At 38.7% G+C, this 20,621-nt stretch overlaps 1 protein-coding gene across 1 annotated transcript in view; it reads right to left on the bottom strand.

Moving 5' to 3' along the window:
- The window catches only part of LOC126161972 (cytoplasmic dynein 2 heavy chain 1), a 778,966-nt gene that overhangs the window by 673,204 nt on the left and 85,141 nt on the right, over positions 1–20,621 (bottom strand). The window contains 2 exon segments of the mRNA XM_049918163.1: positions 1,416–1,605; positions 1,679–1,848. Coding sequence (XP_049774120.1) covers positions 1,416–1,605; positions 1,679–1,848 — 360 coding nt within the window.

Here is a 20,621-nt window from a genome sequence, read left to right as displayed (position 1 = left end):
CTGATGATGCTGCAGTACGTAGGAAGGTGTCATCATTGCGTGACTGTAGGAGGATACAAGATGACTTGGACAAAATTCAAATTTGGTGAAATCCATAGCAGCTTGCTCTAAATGTACCAAAATGTAAGTTAATGCAGATGAGTATGAAAAACAATCCCATAAAGTTCAAATACAGAATTAGTAGCAAGATGCTTGGCACTGTCACATTGATTAAATATCTAGGATTAACATTGAAAAGTGATATGAAATGGAATGAGCTCTCAAAGGTGGTTTTAGGGAAGATGTACAGTTGACCTCAGTTTATTAGGAGAATTTTTAGGAAAGTGTTGTTCACCTGTAAAGGAGACCGCATACAGAACACTAGTACGAGCTTTTCCTGAATACTGTTTGTTAGTTTGGAAATGCACCAGGTCCGATTAAAAAAAGACATTGGAGCAATCCAGAGGTAGCCTGCTACATCTGTTGCTGGTATGTTTGATCAACACATGTGATTGTGAACTCAAATGGGAAACTCTGGAGGGAACACAATGTTCTTTTTGAGGAACTATTGAGAGAATTTAGAGAACAAGCATCTGAAGCTGACTGCAGAACACTTCTACTGCCACCAATGTACATTTCAAATAAGGACCACAAATATAAGATAACAGAAATTAGAGCTTGTACAGATGCATGTGGATGGTCATTTTTCCCTTGCTACATTTGTGAGTGGAAAAGGAAAGAAAATGCCTAGTAGTGGTATGAAGTACCCTCTGCCACATACCATACAGTGGCTTGCGGAGTATATATACAAATGTAGATCTAATAGTGCGCCATCAGTGGAACAATGGACTCCAGGTACAATGTAGTTTCTAGTTCTAGCAGCAACATGGAGCATGTAGCTGATGCAAGAAGGATACATGTGGTCAGTGTGGACGACTTTAAAACACACAAAAAATTACAGATAAAGACAGAGTTTCAGGAGAAGATCAGCTTACTTGAAAATTCCATATTATTAAACTGCTAAATAAGGAACAAACTTTAAATAATTTAAATAAACAAAGAAAAATAAGCACACATTTATGTTCTGCTCATTACTGTAATCATAAATTTGACATTGATAATATAACAATTTTTATGTAGTAGTCAAAATAAACCATAATTAACTATTCCAATGGCGAAATTTTTCTGTTATTCTAGGGTTAATTTTTCTGCTCTTCTAGGGTTAATCCATGTTTAATGCAGTTTGAAGATTTCCTTTTTTAGTAACACTTCCCAAGTTGTATTTGTTTACACGTAAGTTCATGTACATTCAAAAATAAAAGAAATACATGTCCCACTAAACATTATGCAAATATACAAACGTTTCCTTAGAGAACAAATTGAATTGAAAAAGGAAGAAATGAACAAAAATGTTTGAGAAAGCATGATACACTCACTTGTTCAAGAGCCTTTGCCTGACGCATGAAACTTGCTGCTAACTCAGCTGTCTGTTGTACATGAGAAGGAATCTTGTATCCTAGTACTGAAAGCTGACGTACTTCATGTATCAGACTGACTAATCGATAATCATAGTTGACTCTCATTAGCCTGCCTTCAAAATGCACAACTGGTTGATCTGTCTGGAGGCTGAAAATTAATTTTCTTAGTTATAAAAATAAATTTTACAACTCCAGTTAATGAAAATAAAAATTATAAATACCTCAGCTTCCTTGTATGTACAGCACTTCCAACATCTCTTGTCCAGTTATCAAACTGCTCGGAAATTTGTTCTTTGACATCTCTTATTAATTCACTCACTGCTGTATGAAGTTCACTGTATCCACTTAAATCATAAAGAATAATACTGCTGATATTCTGAATTTCACAAACCTGTTCAAAAGGTAAAAAATTATGGAATGAACTAAAATGATTCTCTCTTGTGATTTTACAAATATTATGTAAAAGGGTGGAAATTAAAAAAAGTTATGCAAATGGCAAAAAAAGTCTTCCCATGATATGCATCTGAGAGCAAGAGATACTGTGAAGAAGGGGTATAAGATGTACAAGGTAAGTGGAATTTTTTGGCCCCAAATAAACACAAAGTACAATGTACAGTATTTATAACAATTGAAAAAATCAAATTTTGACAATAAAAGGTAACTGGATAGATAAAAAATCCACTCACCAAGCAGTGTCAGAACGCACACATAAAAGAAGAGTACAATTAGGCAAGCTCTTGGAGCCAGTGGCTCCTTTTACAGGCAGAAGGGTTGAAGGGGAAGGAAGAGGGGTGAAGGAAAAGGTCTGGAGAGGTCTAGCAAAAGTGGAAGATTTTGGAAAAGCCACCCAGAACTGCTGGTCAGGGAAGACTTTCGGGACAGGATGAGAAGGAAAGACTTCCAGCCCAGCATTTGGAAATCGCAACAGCTTCAGAGCTTGCACACATCAGACCCTCAAATGTACATCTTGCAGGACATATTCTACATTGGTGTAAGTGTCTGTAGTTTGCTGAACTACACAGTCACCATCTGTCTTGCTATATGTGCTGCACAGTTTTCATTTCATTAATACTGTAATGTCATCTTTCACAAACGGTTATTCCCTGGTATTGTTTGTTTTCCTGTCTCTCCTAGTGACTCAAAATATCCATTACCCTGTTGTACATTGAGAAACATTCAGTTTTGGAATAGTTTTTTGCATGTCTCATGGCCATAAGTCACAATTAGTGATATAAACTGACAGTAAAGTAAATGTTTCAGACAGACTGTAAATCTAGTTCTGTAAACATTTGGCCATTTTTACTCTTCTAATTGTTTCTTTCTCATCCACCTAGCTGTGGACTGTAAATTACCCAAATATAAAACTTCATCAACGCTTTCTATGACTTCACTGTGTTTCATATTAATTTTCACTTCAGTGTGTTGATTATACAAGAGTTATTATAACTGATTATCAGGCCTACATTCAAATTGTTTTATCATTTCTTTAATTTGCTATTGAAGAGTCTACTCTAGAGACAGATGGTATAATTTCATTAGCAAAATGTTGGTGGTCAAGATGTGAATTCCCTCTTTATTTCGCAATTTACAGCTCCCAAAAATATCTCTATGGTTGCCAAGAGCAGTTCTGAACATGAAGACACAGAATCTCTTTGCATGTCTCTTCATCAAATACCCAATTTCCCTCTATTGTCTTGAAGTATAATGGAAGCTGTAGCAAAAATATACTCTTCAATATACTCACTTAGAGTCATTCAACACCTTGTTTTACAGGGCTATTCCTACAGTATTTCAAAAAAGATCCTCAAAATCTCTTGTAAAGCGGCAATTAATATTGTTCTTTTTATAATTTTCCTTACAGCTTTTAAATGCTTTTTTTGCTTTGAATCATTCTAAAGCCAACTTGATCCTCTGTCTGATGAAAAATAATCATTTTTCCATGAAGTTGGTGAACAATTTTATGTACATACCTAATATAACAAAGAGGAGGCTGAATGGTCTGTGTTTTTTTTACCGATCCATCTTCAAGCAATTTTTACATGCTATTGATGTCATCATTTTACATAAACTGTATAGCTACATAATAAGTTATACATATGAAAGAATATATATTCCTTATACAGAATATGTTTGGTTATCATTAAATATAAATGCTTCACACAGAATGACAAAAGAAGAAACAGTATGTGTAACATAATACACATATTGAGGAAAACATTTTAACAATGCATTATGAAAATACAGCACACCAGTATGATATCATAATAGTTTCAGTGTTAGTACAGTGGTCACATCATGCAGCGGTTTTAGTACATTGATCATTTTCACTGCATGTTTTAAGTTCTTCTTTCATACAGAAGGCTTTTTGTTCAGTCTAGCTTTTTGTAATATTTCTGAAGACATTCAGTGATGCACTGTGTGCTGTTGGTGGTAACATATTAAATAATTGTGTCCCTCTGTACATATAACTTTTTTGGGACTTTTTAAGTATAGTAACCAAGGGGCGTCCAGCATCGGCATTTGATGTATATCATAATTATGTATAGACTCTTGTAGTTTATGGCTGTCTTAGTTTTCCTCAATATGCACCAAACAACTGAGACTTAACAATGATGCAAATATCAGCATTTTGAATTCTTTAAAGTATTCTCTGTATGATACATGTTTTCTTACTCCAGCAATGCAGCTAATGGCTGTGAGGTGGCTGTGAAAAAGGGCATAATAGGAATCCAGCATTAACCTGTTCTCAACAAGCAGCAACAGATCATGATCATAAAAGAAGGTTATACTTATGAAAGCCTTTCGAGCCAGTGGCTCCTTCTTCCGGCAGAATGGGCGAAGGAGAAGGAAGAGGGGTGAAGTAAAAGGACAGGAGGGATTTAGGAGTGAAAAGCTATGTGCATTGTACATAACAGAAGTAGGAGGATGACCACGGAAAGTAGATACCTCTTCTATGTACAATGCACTTAGCTTTTCACTCTTATTAACTCATGAACGCTATTTTAGCAGTAATCTCTGTCTTGTATATTACCCTGTCTTCCACCTTTAAGGGGGGATGAAACGGATTTTGATCCAAAAGAATAAATTTTTCAAAATTATTAGTTTCTTGATCTACACAGTTTAATCTATGTTGTGTCTGAAGTTTATCGTGATAGCAGCTTCAGAAATGCCTTTAAATTGTTACAATGATTAACTATTCACTGGCAGCCACTCCCACCTTTTCCGACATTTGGGAAACTGTTTGCTTCAGTGGAATTTTTTCAGTGTGAAGGCTATTTTCTTTCGATATCTTTGGCCGACATCTATATCTCTGGCTGGCATCTATATCTTTGCCTGAAAAGTTTCTTGCATGTGGTTTATTTACGTTTTGACAATACCAACACGTATTAGTAGGTGGAAGGTTGAATACACAAACCTTTCCATGGAAGTCAAGATTTATGCATAATGGGTGGTGGAAAAACTGTGTTTAGAAAACGGTGTATCATGGAAATCAGTTTACCATCAAAAAAGAGGAGGCAGTGCAAAATGAAGAACATAAGCTCACAGCTTCAGCTTCGAAACTTGGGATAGGTGAATTGTACAGGTGTGTGAATGATGCTGATATGAATTCCACTGAATTCAGACTTATTGACTTACAGCTTCTCTACCAGGCTATAAGGTTTCATGTTCATGTGTTAACTGTAAAAATAAGGAATGAATGATTGTTGTTGAAGAAAGAAGGGTGGGAATAGCTTGCGATTTTAAATTAATTTGTAATTTCTGTGGCTATGAACTTTCATTTTCCTCCTCCAAGAAAACTGACACTGGTACCTATGAAAGGAATTTTAGGTTAGCATATGCTCTGAGATGCCTTGGACAGGGCAGGGAAAGAGGTAATTTATTGTGTATGGAGTTGCATCTGCTATTGATGTTGTTTTAGATGAAGAAATGTGTGAATACTGCCACCATTGTGCAACAATGAGAATGTCCAGGAATGAAGACAGTGAGAAACTGTGGCAAGAAAAGCATGCAGTAGCATGCTCTAAAAATTATTGTGGCTCAAGTGGGGGCATGGAGGCTGCTGCAGTTGTGAGGATGTTCTCCAGATCTGAGGACCAGTATGGTGTTAGATAAATTAAATATCTCCTCTTCGTTCAAAGCTGTAAAAGATAAAAATCCGTACAACACAACAATAGAAGAGTTGGGATGTGTTGGCCACATCCAAAAGAGGCTTGGAGGTAGGCTTCGTCGCTTGCTGAAAGAGAAGAAAGGTGATGTGTTGGCCACATCCAAAAGAGGCTTGGAGGTAGGCTTCGTCGCTTGCTGAAAGAGAAGAAAGGTGAAGTACTTGAGGATGGAAAACCACTAGGAGAAAAAAGTAGTCTTACTCTGAAAGAAATTGATTCTCTTCAGTTATTTTATGTGAGAGCCATCAGGAAAAACACATATAATTTAGAGGCAATGAGGAGTGGTGTGTGGGCAATTTTTTTCCACAAACTATCCACTGACCAAACACCAATGCGCAAGCTGTGTCCAAAAGATGATTGGTGGAAGTTCAACAAGAGAAATGAGACGTATTCACATAAACACTCATTTCAGAACCTGTTATGAATGCAATTAAGCCCACATTCAGGTTTCTTGCAAACCCTGATTTATTGAGGGAGTTTCTTCACAGAAAGATACAAAATGCAAATGAAAGCCTCAATAATTAATTTGGATTAGATGCTCAAAAAGGATATTCTGTGTACTTGAAGTTCTCAAATTAAGTGTCTATGATGCAGTTTTTTGTTACAATAACAGAAATAATGGCAGAACTGAAGTGATGAAGAGAGTTGGTATAGTTTCTTGTGTGTTTATAACAAAAGCATTTTACACCATCAACAAGAGCAGGAACAAGAAAGCTAACAGATCAGTCTTACCTGCAAACACAGGCCAAGCAGATTCAAAGAGGAAAAAAGAGAAATCTGTACGATGAGGAGAATCAGTATGGAGGATATTAAAATTGAGGTAAGCTTATTACATGTAGAAGTATGAGAAGAAAATCTTTAAACCTCATTTTCTCTTGTTTTACATTTTTTACGTTATTAGAAGCCTTTTCCCTAAAAGTATATGCACTAATGTTATGAAATTTTCAGGAACTGTTTTCCATGTGTTGGTGTCTCACTGGAACTAAAAAATACAAGAGCCTGCAATTAATTCTGAATTTTAGATGATTATATGTACCATAAATTAATAACTGTTCTTTAGTGGTCTTATAATCTTCTCAGGACACTACAGTAAAATTTTCAGATTAAATGCATGATTAGAATTTGAGTTATGGCTTTTTATAAAAAAAACACTGGCAAAATATTAATCCTGCATATTTTATTATATTTTTCTGTTAAAATACACCTCTTTTGCTTTACACACACAAAATTTTAGATTTGTACCTTAATAAATATGACTATAATGATTTTTTAAATAAATGTTTACATTCTCGTTACACCCCCCCCCCCCCCCCCTTCAGCTCTGAGGTTCTCAAATCTTGTCTGGTGCAGTCTGCAACAATCAGTCTTTCCTTCTCATCCCGCTCGGTAAGTCTCCCCTAACCCGCGGTTCTGAATGACTTTTCCAAAATCTACCCTTTTCCTCAACCTTTCCACTCCTTTTCCTTCACCCCTCTTCCTTCCCCTTCAACCCTTCTGTTGAGAGAAGGAGCCATTGGCTCCAAAAGCTTGCATAAGTATAACCTTCTTTTATGTGCATGTTCTGCAGCCACATAGTGAGTAGACTTTTTTGTATCCAGTTACATTATATTGTCAAAAACTGATTGTTTTTACAGTAACCTGTTCACCACATAAGTTCTAAGTTTAGTTAGCAGACAGGTGACTTGGGTTAACTTTTTACATACATAGTTTGTTTGAGTTTCCCAAGTTAACTTTAGATCAAGAAGAATGCCAAGAGGCTTAACTGAGGCATTACAGTCATCATTGCTTCATAGGTTGAAAAGAATTTTTACAGTTTCAGAGTGCTTAATTTGTAATTCATTTGCTCTGAACCATATAATGGATATACTGAGTTGTTCTGCACTTTTCTGCTTCAGTGTGTCCACAGCCCTATTAACTGCAACAAAGGTGGTGTCATCTGCATATGACCTTGCATGGCATCAGGTTAGATAAAGCATCTACATAAATCGCAAAAAGCAAGTATCCAAGCACGAACATCTCGTATTACACCAAGAGCGTTTGATTTGGTTTTGTCTCATGAAGTAACCTGACTATAGCATAGTTCTCCCAAAGGAATTTTTTTTACAAGTTCCTTTCATATTACATATATATAAATACTCTTCAAATCACTAAAAGGGGCATAACTGAGGATAATTCCCATTGTATCAGTTGATATTTCACTACAGATAATTGGATTGAAGCCTGGGAATTAATTTTGTTTGGCAGATCATTAATGTGAGTCACCCCCTCAAGAGTGCTTCTGCTTTTGTCTGTGGACTGTGACCCCATGCAAAGAAGATCCTTTCAGAGTTGAGGGTTAAGTACTCCCTCTTGGGACATGCCATTCACACGAAAATATTAACAGATGAAAAACGGGGATAAAACACAAGCATTTGCGCAAGCCAAAGTGTGACGCATTCCGTGTTGTGGCTATATGGCACAGGGCATGATGTGTAATGAATGGAGCCTCAATGATACCAGGTGACCTCCTGATTAATTTGCTGTACACCAGTGTGGATCTCTGCTGGTGTGTACCAATACTCCTATGGCCCTTGGACCAAAATGGAGAAAACAGTTCAAAAAAAACAAAAAATGAGAAACTTGACATTCAAGATGCCTCAAACACCCAGACATCGGATAGTGATCTGATGGAAGCTTTTTCTGCAGGGAAGGGGACAGTTCCAGTGCTGGAAAATGTTACTGATAAGCTGGACCAGATCAATATTCAGAAAAATGAGGAAAAAAGGCTTACTAAGAACAAATGGATGGACCTAAAAGGTCTTGAACCTAACACCCCAAGAAAAGATTGTCTCAAAGTGAAACGGGAAACAGGCACCATCTACTTCCAAGACAGGGAGCAAGAGAATGAGGGAGGAATCTGCTACTCCACATTCACAGGATAAATACACCCAGAAAAATGAGGCAGGAAACAGGGAGTCAGGCCTACAGTACTGCAGTCTTGATTTTAGGATGGCAATTACCCAACAAGATTTCCACCTTGTTAACATCATCTCACAGAAGGGGAGATTGTCGAGATAGCCCTGTTTGAAAAAGATAATGTGGACACAAATGAAGGCCCCAAATTCAGAAGGGTCTATGTGGACAAGGGTGCTCTGATCTTAGTCTGTGAGGATGGGGACAGTAGATTGGCTGAAGGAGATGAAGCCCAAGATAAATCCGCAGAATGAGGCAAAGCTGCTGGTCAAGACAGCAGTTGAACTGTTCCATACTGCTAAAACAGCAATCTTGGTACTGTTTTTGTTTGTTTGTTTGCTTGTTTTGTTTTAGGATGCAAAAACACCTAAGGTTATATGCGCCCATATCAGAACCTTAGAATACTAATATGAAAAAGGAGTTAAAATGACTAATGTTAAGCCCAATCAATGGAAGGAAAGAGAGCTGAGAAAAGGGCTTCCTCTTGGAGTAAGGTTAACAAAATGTGCAGTAGGGATACCAGAGATTCCTTTGCCATATTGCTACAATGGATAAAAAGTAAAATGTAGTCATCAGCCCATGCATCGTTCACTAAAATGACCGATAACTCAGACAGCAAACATACATTAGAACGAAAGTGGTCAAAAAAGGGCATTTGGTCAGGAGATGATGAAACGTCCAAGGTTGACAACAATGAGCAGAAAGTGGCAGTGAATCACCACTTAACAATTGGTGATGAGTAAAATGACAGTGCCCAATAAGCAACCTAGCTAAAATGATCTTTTGGCAAGAGGGTCAAGAGGAGGTCGGCCACACCACACTGCTGGGATACGTTTCATTCCCCAGAGCTTTTTACCACGAAGGGAAGATCAGCAGTGATGCCAAAGTGACACCACCTGCTGACAGATGGCAACACTGAGATCACTGGAAGGAATGGAAGAACTAGCAGGCTGAGATAAGACGACTGCAGCCATGGCAACAGCAACAGCAGCCTCATTCCCTATCAGACAGATGTAGCCTGAGACCCACATGAACACCACAGTTGTCCCTCCAGAGTGAAAAAATTGAAGTGTTCTTGGACCTGCTGCACTAAGTCACGGACTGTGTACAGCACACAGAGGCTCTGGAGGGCACTGAGAGTATCAGAGCAGAAACAATTGAATAGCCTGTGTCACCAGATGTTCTGCATGCCCTGATACAGGGCGAAGAGCTCTGTTGTAAATACTGAAGAGTGTTCCGGAAGTTGATACCAAAAATCTTCGGTGCCACACCCGACATCAGGGTCAGTCTGAGAGCCATCAGTGTACGTGAATCTACTATGGCTGAGTTCAGTGTGAAGGGCAAGAATCTTACAGTGATAGATTGAATCTGGAGTAGTTTCATTAGGAAGTGAATGAAGTCCATGGTGAACACGAGCTGCACCTTGAAACCAAGGTGGTGAAGGGTTCACACCCAATGTGAAAGCGGCAGGTAGCATTAAGTTAAGTTGCCAGAGCAATAGCTGAAATCAAACTCCAGGAGATAACAGAGAAGAGGGACGCGTCCCATACTAGTGGTCAAAGGAGACATTGAAGAAGGAGGCATACGATGGGTGGCTGAGCATGGAAGACAAATGGCACACATATCTGCTGAATAGAACATCATACCAGTATGACAACGGTAGCTTGGCAGCTTCTGCACAGAGACTTTCAACCAAACTAGTATAAAGGGTGCGAGTGGCCAAAAGAATTCCATCTTGGTGCCAAAACTACTTAGGAACATTCCCACAAAATACCTGTTCAAGAAAGTATGGGTTCAGAGCCAGAAAGTCTCGACAGAGTACTTTAGGATCATTAACTATGAAGCTGGAACTGAAAGCAAACGTCTTGTGGTGAAAGTAGAGAGACATCCCTGAAGCAAAGAAAAAGTAAGATCTATGTTTAGGGTTCTCCATAGGTAACTGTCAAGGTGATTAAAGGCATCAAAGGTGACAACAGCAGCAAGATGGCAACTGGAAGTGTTGCTGATTAACCCACTGCACAGTAGGGGGCAATTGCTGCCTTTCGTCATCTTCTGGGAAGACTGGACATGGATGTTTCCCTGATATAAGAATATTACATAGAGGGCATAAAGGCCTCAAGGGAACTGGAGGGAAGTTGATTTATGCAAGGAATCAAAAAACTCCCAGAACATCATTTCTTTTAAAAACCAAATTCATTTATACTGATGGCAAACTTCTGTTCCAGGGACTACTGAATGCCAGAATGAGACACCATAAGGAAGTGAACATGGGGGAAACAGTACTGGCTTCAGCATACTGCCTTAGAAGGACAGTGTTCCTCCATCCCAGGAAGTGAAGAGACTGGTAGGTGGCTTCTTTCAGCTGACTGAACAACTGCTGGTTTGTTATGATGCCAATGCCTACAATGTAGTGCAGGGAAGCAGTTGTATCAGCAGAAGAGGTGAGTACCTATTTGAGTACTTACTAGAGTGCAGCCTGGAGATCATGAATAGGTGTTAAGGAATCTACCTTTTGGAACAGCATCAGGGAATGGGTAACTGATAAAATTTTTGGTATAGTCATAATGGCTAGTTATGTCAAACAATGGCATGTGGTAATGGGACTATCCTTATCTGACCACATGTATATGTATTACATTTAAGGTGTAAATGAATGCTCAACACATTATAGTCCAAAGAAATCCTTGAAAGACACACAAAGATTTGTACAGCAAAGATCTAAGTATACATCTATCTGATGTTAAAACTCCTATTAAAAAAAATGCAGTACACTTAGAGGAAATGGCAGATGAAGTAACAGCAACCATTATAAGCTCGTATTTAGAAAACCATCAAATTACCAAGAATTACACAAATAGGACTATATCTTGAAGGCATAAAAAAACAGGAATTGCAAAGAAAGCAGGTAAGACTGTTTAACTTTACAAGACAGAAAGGACAGTGAGCAAAATATAGAGAAGCCCTATCTAAATATAATGTTGTTGTTAAGCAAGCAAAACAGTCATCCTGGAAGTTATTCTGTGATGAGGTTGAAGGTATATTTCACAAAATTATCACTAAGTTACCAACAAATTCAAGAGTTACACCAAGAATGGAGAATGGCGCATATACTAGGTCAGCACATGAGATGCTGGAAGTGTTCCTCAAAAATCATTCATCTCAAATGCACTCAGGCAGAGGATCCAGATCAATATTCAGTCCCTGTGAGGTACTGATTTACAAGTTACCAACGGGAGAACTAGGAATCTGCCAATCTGGAGTTCAAGATAAAACGGTAGTCAGGGGAAATGTTTCAATAGCCCAAATCACTGTGCCTAGATGGCATCTTTCAGCTCCGCTGCAACAAGCACACTCCTATGCAGACTGGAGTGAGATTAACTGCAGGAGTCATTCCTAATGCTTGTAGGACAGTGAAGATTGCTTTCACTCTGAGGTCAGGAAAAACTGAGCATACCAAGGCTAAGGATATGAGCTCAGTCAGTCTGTCCTCATTGTTTCTAAATGAGATCAATCATTCTGTTCTCATTTCTTTTAAAGACATCAGAAAAACTAGTTAAAGTACACATTAGGAAAAGAAGGTTAACTGAGGTTACTCAACATGAAAACCAACACACATATCAACCAAACAAATAATGCAAAACAGTACATCACCAACTTGTTGAGAAGGTGGAAAAAGCACTACCCTATCTTGAAATTATGCTCTGCATCTTTCTGGACATTGAGGGGACTTTTAAAAACATGACCTTCGAATCCGTGGTTAAAGCTGCAGGAGTGCATGGCATCAAGACCACTTCATGTAGTTGAGTTAAGACTATGCTGAGCACACAAAAGTTAAAAACCACTATGAAAGATGTGAAGATTGTGGGTGATCAACACCACTACAAGATGCCCATGAGATGGAGTCTTGTACCACTACTGCGAAGACAAGTGGTAAATGAGCTCATTAAGCAGCTAAATACTAGATACTATTTTTGTCAGAATATGTAGATGATTTAATCATAGCAATACTTAGCAAATCTGCAAGTACTGTGGGAACACAGGTCTGCAAGTACCATTAGAGCACTGGTGCTATGCACTCTGAACACTGCAAAATTGGTGTAGGAAGCAGGATCTAAGGGTTGGTCCTAGAAAACTGTTGTACTACAACACACAAGAAAACATCTCCCAGACACGTACTGGAAGCTTAAGCTCTCTGACAAAATTCTACCAGCTGTTGTGCAGTAGGCCTACCAATGAGTAACCATGGATGCAAAACTAATATGGATCGGTAACATGTAGAATATATGTTCAAAGGCACAGGTGCTTTTATGTATGCTAGGACATGTGGAAAAAACTCAGTCTTAGTCCCAAAAACATTCACTGGATTTACACCTCTGTAATACAACCTATGATAGTTTACAGGGCTTCAGTACTGTGGAATAAAGTAGAACAGAAGGTGGCTGTTATGGAGCATGAGGAAGTGCTGCCTAGCCATAATGAATGGAATTGGCAGCATTGCCACTGCAGTGTTGGGGAGCATGCTGGACATATCCCCACTACATCTTTGGATTACAGTGGAGGCTGCAGCATGGAACATACAGGTAAAACACTGAAAAAATTAGAAATCTTTAGGATGTGCACAGTCCCATGCTAATATTATGAATGAGGTAAACATAGGAAAGTTTTGGGAAATGTTGGCTGACTATACCATAGCTTCCAGTTACTTCAATAAACCTTTTTACATAACAATAGGAAACACACACGGAGGAGAATCTATGTACATGTTACAAGGCACATAGCATCTACATTCAATCACACAGCCCAGCAGCTCTGAAATCTCTATCAGCCCCTATAATGACATCAAACGTCATTGCAGAATGCTATGATATCCCTTTGAGGCTAGGGAAAAGCACTAGTGTAAAGGTACTGTGGATCCCTGGTCACTCAGGAATTAGTGGCAATGAACTAGATGATAGACTTGCAAGGACATGACTCTATCTGATGGACCAGAACATGTCTTAACCATCACCATGGTGAAGATAAAATTTAAACTATATAGCAGGATCAGAAGATAGCACATAGAATTTGGGACTGAAACCCAAAAATAGACAGTGAAACCATGTTTTAGGGGAAGCTCTGCGACCCTGAGCTTGAACAGGAGGCAGACTGTACTCATGGTAGGTCTAAGGACTGGCCACAGAACTTCAGGAAACACATGTTCATGATGTGTATAGAGAAAGAATATGTTGTTTGAGGGATGAAACCACACAACATTTAATCTTAAAATATTAAGTACTGGAGGGCAAAAGGCACAAAATATTTGGGTTGCTAATCCCTGAAGAAATTGTGGCTAATGGAGATCAAGTAAAGGAACTTTTAGTCTTTAAAGGTACTTGTTGCCTTTCCAGAATGACAGGGACAGATACAACTCAATAAATTCAACTTTGGAGTGGGCAACGCAGGGGGTGGGGATGGGGACTAGTATGATTGTTGTTTTGTCTCCATGATTAAATCCATCAATATGTGTCATAAGCAGCAAGGCTCCCAATACACTTCCTGGGGCAAATCTGAATTTATATTTGACGTCAACTTACAATGACATCGAACGTCATTGCAGAATGTCATTGATTTCATCAACACTGTTAGATGCAACAGGGAGAAGACATGCTTTGTTGGTGCTGCACATTTTAGCGATTTTCACTGAGATAAACTTATGCTGCAGTGTTCTTCTTCGGCACGCCTGTGTGGAAGTGTGCACAGAATCAGCTAAGTGAAAAATCCATGCAATATGCACATTTATTTATACATAACAGCCGACTTACGAATTTTCCCTTGTGTGGGACCATTTGTACAAAATCTTGTGTTGGTTTAAAGTTCTAGATTCACATATTTTACTGTTGACATCACTTCTTCTGTGTAATCTCTCATTGATGGCATCAATATCCATTCGTATTATGATACATTGTGAAATTTTGAACATTCGTGAGTGCTGTGATTAATTAGTACTGTTATCATCAATTGCAGGTTTAAACTAAACTGTGCTCTTTTAAAATTTTTGAGGATAGTAGGCCTATTCTCATTCAAAACAATTTTTCTCCAATTTTGTTGTACACTTACATGAGATATAGGTTAGTTTCAGAATTTTCCGGCACTTAAAAAACTATATTTTCTTAAGTTAGCTGTAAGAGTGTTTTGGATAAGAAATTTAATTCGTAGCAAATCAGCATTTGTGGTTCACAGTTCAGCCAGAGTATTAATATATCAATGCAAATAAACATGCGTTTTTGAGAATTTTTGGAAGTTACCATTGTCCTTTGCATAATCTATGAGCAATCTGTAACAATTTGTAACAAACCGGTGTTTGTAGTTCAGTTACTGTAGCAGATTTTCTAACTAACAAACTGTGTTACATCTAGTTTTCCCTTAAAGGGGAGTATTCCTATATATTATCTGCATTAACTCTGTTTTTGAGTTTGGTAATAATTGTAATTAACATCAAAATGTTTAGGAAAAAACACAGGTTTTTGTCTTGCCTTAATATAAATCTCGTTTTATGTATCTGCTTCAATTCTTATAGGGAATTAGCAACTTTTTAGTGCAATAGATTAAAAGGTAATCTGTAATTTTAATTTAAAGTTATTTGTCACTGCCTTGTAATACACTGCACCAGCCAAAATGCTACCCCGCTATGAATGCTGTTCTCAACACAAGATGAGTTGGTTGACATTTGAAAACAGCTGGAAATCGCCCTGACTACTGTCAAACAATTGGCAGCGGCTGTAAATCGGTGCACCTGTGATACAGGTCCCAGGGGTACCTTTAGTACTATCCTCTCCTGTGAATCCTGTCTCCTCTGCAGAAAGAACAGAATCTGTCACTACCCGTCCACTTGACTGGGAGTGGTATGTCAATCATAGATCTAGGCATCCTGTACAGGGTGGATGGGGACCAGGGAGGACTCAAGATATTGTACTGATCCCACTAACCAACAAGTTTGAGGTGCTGTCTTTCACTGAAACTGGAACTGAGCCAGTGGGACTCACTTCGCCTGTTTTGAGGAAACATGTTTTGTACGGTGTCAGCGGAAGAAAATGCAAAAGAGTAGGGGTCTGTTAATCATTGGCAGTTCAAAGGTATGGCAATAGATTCTACCCCTCAGGGAAATGGCAACAAGAGACAGAAAGGACACCAGGTGCACTCAGTGTGTATGCTTGGGGGCCTCACCCATCATGTTGAAGAGGCTATTCTAGCAGCCATTCAGGGAACAGGGTGCAACCAACTGCAGATTGTGGCCAAAGTTACAACAAATGATGCCTGTGGTATGGGCTCCAAGGTCATTCTTTGGTTATTCGAGTGACTCAGAGAGGTTTAGATCAGCCTTGCAAATAGAGTTTCAACAAAGCTCACAATTTGCAGCATTGTCCCCAAAACTGATTGTGGCTCTTTGGTTCTGAGTCAAGTACAAAGACCGAACCAGAGACTTCAAAGGTTCTGTAACAAGCTAAGTTGCAACTTTCTGGACTTACGACATAAGGTTGAGACCTGTAGGGTCCCCCTAAATAGGTCAAATGTGCACTACAAATCAAAGGCTGCTACTCCGGTAGCTAACTGTGTGTGGGATGCACACAAGGGTTTTTTATATTAGGCAACTCTCCATCCAATCAAAAGAACAATAGCGGTAGGAAATCCAGAAGTATTAATATAAGATTGAAAGAAATGCTTCCCACAGGTGACGGCATTAAAATTCTAATGGTAAATGGTAAGCATTCCCTACAAAGTGCCAGAGATTGAAGTGCACTTGAAAAGCAGTGAAGCTCACATAATACTAGGTACAGAAAAATGGTTGAAACCTGGAATGGACAGCAGTGAGATTTTCAGGGAAAATTTAAGCGTATATCCAAAGGACTGACAAATGTGAAATGGAGGTGGTGTATTTGTCGCAGTAGATGAAAGACTCAAATCCACAGAGATAGAAATTGAAGCTGCATGTAAGATCATCTGGGCAAGACTTAGTATCAGAGGTGGGCATAAAATGATAATTCAATACATCTATCACCCATCAGACTCATCTCCTGATGTAACAGAAAACTTCAGAGAAAACCTCATTTCATTTTGTACGTAAGTTACCCAACCATATTTTAATGATCATTGGAGACTTTAATCATCCAACAGTTAATTAGAAAAATTACAATTTTGTTAGTGGTGGGTGTGATAAGACATCCTGTGAAACTTTACAAAATGCCTTCAGTGAAAACTACCCAGAATAGATATTTATGAATGCTTTCATGATGGAGATATATTGGATCTAATGGCAACAAAAGATCTTGTCCCTTTGAGGATGTCCACATTGCAACTGGAATCAGTGACCATGATGCAGTCGTGGCAACAATGATAACCAAAGTACAAGGGACAGCAGAGAGATATATATGTTGAGTAAACTAGATGAAAAATCAGTTATATCATATCTCAATGAGGAACCTGAAACATTCAGGCAGGTCAGGAGCATGTAGAGGAACTCTGGGTGAAGTCTAATAGAATAGGTGACCACACACTGGGTAGATATGTAGCCAGTAGAACAGTTCATAATGGGAGAGAACCTTCATGGTATACAGTCACTAAGAAGAAACTTCTACAGAAACAGAGATTACTGCATAATAGGTGTGAAACAATGTATAGGACTGTAGGCTGTGAAGAGAGCAAAGAGTGATGTCTTCAATGACTACCATGGCAGAATATTTTCAAATGACATGTCACAAAATCTAAAAAAAAGCTGGTTGTATGCAAAGGCTGTTGTGGCACCAAAGTTAGTGTTCAGTCCCTAATGAATGAGATAGGAACTGAAATTGAGGGTAGCAAACCAAAAGCTGAAATGCTTAACTCAGTTTCCAAATGTTCCTTTACAAAGGTAAATTCAGGAGAATTGCCCCACTTTAATCTTCATACCACTGAGTGAAATAAGTATTATTGTCAGTGGTGTTGAGAAACAGCTGAAATTGTTAAAACTGAACAAAGCTCCAGGTCCTGATGAATCCCTGTCAGATTCAATACTGAATTTGTGGGTGAGTTAGCCTCTCTTCTTACTATAATCTATTGTAGATCCCTTGAAGAAAAAATGGTGCCCAGTTCCTGGAAAAAGGCACAGGTCATCCCATCTACAAGAAGTGTAGTAGAAGTGACCCACAAAACTACCGTCCAATATCCTTTACACTGATTCATTGTAGAATCTTAGTCTTAGCTCAAACTTCATGAGGTATCTTGGACAGTAAGACCTCCTCAACGCTAACCAGCAATGGTTTTCCAAAACATTGATCAGATGAAGCTGAACGCTCACTTTTCTCACCCAACTTGCACGTTTCTCCCATATTGAATGCTTTGGATCAAGGCAACCAGGTATATGCAGTGTTTATTGATTTCGGAAAAGCACTTAGTATTGCACCTACACTTATTGCCAAAAGTACAATCATATAGGGAATCAAGTGAAAATTGTGACTGGATTGAGGACTTTTTGGTAGCAAGGACACATCATGTTATCTTGGATGGAGAGTCATCATCAGATGTAGAAGTAACTTCAGGTGTGCCCTAGGGAAGTGTGTTGGGCCCCTTGCTGTTCATGTTGTACAAGGGTAATCCCAAAAGTAAGGTCTCCTATTTTTTTATATGTACATAGACCTGTTTATTTCTACAATGGTTTATATCAGTTTACAGCTTCAACATTTAGCTATTTTTCAACATTATCACCATTTCTGTCGATGCATTTTTGTAGATGCTGTGGCAGTTTTTGTATGCCCATGTCATACCAGCTTGCCGCCATGCTGTCCAGAAAGTTATGAAACTCTTCGTTCACCTCTTCTTTCACCTGCTCTTTTATTTTCTCAGCTGAATTTTGCTCTGAACTAATGAAAGCTACTAGATGAAACAAGTTATAATGTGGAATGGCAAGATGGAACTCATATTGAAGGCACTAATCCTCTTCCAATTCACACTGACTCTTTTCATAATACACCTTATCTCTGCAATCCTAACATGGGCCTTTCTTTTTTGCATTTACACAGGATCTACACAGATAATAACTCTGCTGGATACTACTTGGAGAATAAAATTACAGGTTTTGTGTAAATTTTCCACTACAAGATATTCACAATGTATCTTGGCATTGTCATCAATTCCAGCCTTACAATTCAGGATCCAGTTAGTTAAACAAAGATCTCCATTCTTTGAAATTCATAACATTCCACATCACATCTCATAATGGTCACAAAAGGATGTCCAAAGCTTATGGCATCAAAGGACTGACAGTGCTGATTAGTAAATAGTTTGGCCCCTGGGTGCACTAAACTTATACAGAGCTATTTCTAGCCAAGACCCTTGGTAAACACTGAATCCTTTGAAACTTCCTGGCAGATTAAAACTGTGTACCAGACCACAAATCAAAGTAGGGATATTTGACTTTCATGGGCAAGTGCTCTACCGACTGACCTACTCAAACATGACTCATGACCCAACATTGTAACTTTAATTCTGCCAGTACCTCAACTCCTATTTTCCAAACTTCACAGAAGCCCTCCTGCGAAACTTGCAATACTAACACTCCTGAAAGAAAGGATAGTGTGAAGAAATGGCTTAGCCACAGCCTGTGGGATGTTTCCAGAATAAAATGTTCACTCTGCAGTGGTGAGAGCACCAATATAAAACTTCCTGGCAGATTGTACTGTTTGCGAGGTAGGAGACGAGACACTGGTGGAAGTTGTGAAGATGGAATCATGAGTCATGCTTGGTTAGCTCAATCGGTACAGCACTCGTCCACAAAAAATAAAGCTACCAAGTTCTAGTCTTGGTTTGGCACACAGTTTAAATCTGCCATGAAGTTTCATATCAGTGCACATTCCATACCAGAGTGAAAATTTCATTCTGGAAACTCCCCCAGGTTTTGGGTAAGCCCTATCACCACAATGTCTTATCTCCACAACATCCTTTCTTCCTGGAGTGTTTGTCTTACAGTTTTCTCAGGAGAACTTTTCTGAAGTTTGGAAGGTAGGAGATGAGGCCTTGGCAGAAGCAAAGTTGTGAGCAGGAGTTGTATGTCATGCCTGGGTAGCTCAGCTGATAGACACTTCACTTCAAAAGGCTAAGGTCCTGAGTGGGAGGCTCAGTCTGACAATCAGTTTTAATCTTCCATCAAGATTCATATCAGCGCATACGCTGCTGCCGAGTGAAAATTTCATTATTGAAATTCTTTATCTGGCCTGAGCTTCCAGAGTTGGTGATTGTGTGTGCCTGAGGTGTGCTTGCTTGTGTGAATAAATGGTGTGCATTTCTCTTCTGTAGACGAAGGCTGTGGCCAAAAGCTCTGTGTAAGTGTCTTTTAACTGTGCCTGTCTGCAACTTAAAATGTCTTCTTTATGGTAAGTAGCAATCTGTCTTTTCCTACATTATTAAACAATGGATAATCCAGGATGGAATGTAACAATATTATGAAAAGTAAATATTTTCATAATATTTTTCCTACATTATTGATATTCATATCTGGAGTATCCATTGTTTAATTTCAGTTATTAATAATATTATGAAAAGGATAGATTGCTGCTCACCATATAGCGGAGATGGTGAGTCACAGATAGGCACAACAAAAAGGCTGTCAAACATATTATCCACGTTCTTCCAACTTAGAAAACACACACACACATACTAACACAACTCACATGTGACCATTGTCTCTGGCTGCTGGGGCCAGACTTTCAATTATTACTTTGTCAGAGTGATATCAAACACTGCACCTACTAAGAATCATCCAAATAAAATGCATTAGATTTACTTCAGTAGACACTGTTTACATTGCCAATGAACATTAGATTGAAACACAAAACGCTTATCCTTCTCATCTGATCCTGTAAGACTCCCTGACCAGGGTTCTGGGTGACTTTTCAGTCTTGGAAGTCCTTTTCCTTCTTTCCTCTTCCTTATCCTTCAACCCATCTGCTGGAAGAAGGAGCTACTGACTCTGAAACCTTACACAATTCCATAATTTGTATGTTTTTTCTCCTACTGCTGCTGCTTGGTGAGTAAACTT

Source organism: Schistocerca cancellata, chromosome 2 (assembly GCF_023864275.1).
Source record: "Schistocerca cancellata isolate TAMUIC-IGC-003103 chromosome 2, iqSchCanc2.1, whole genome shotgun sequence".
In the NCBI taxonomy this organism is placed as follows: domain Eukaryota; kingdom Metazoa; phylum Arthropoda; class Insecta; order Orthoptera; family Acrididae; genus Schistocerca; species Schistocerca cancellata.
The sequence above is the reverse complement of the archived record's forward strand: the minus strand, read 5'-3'. Positions and strand labels throughout refer to the sequence as shown.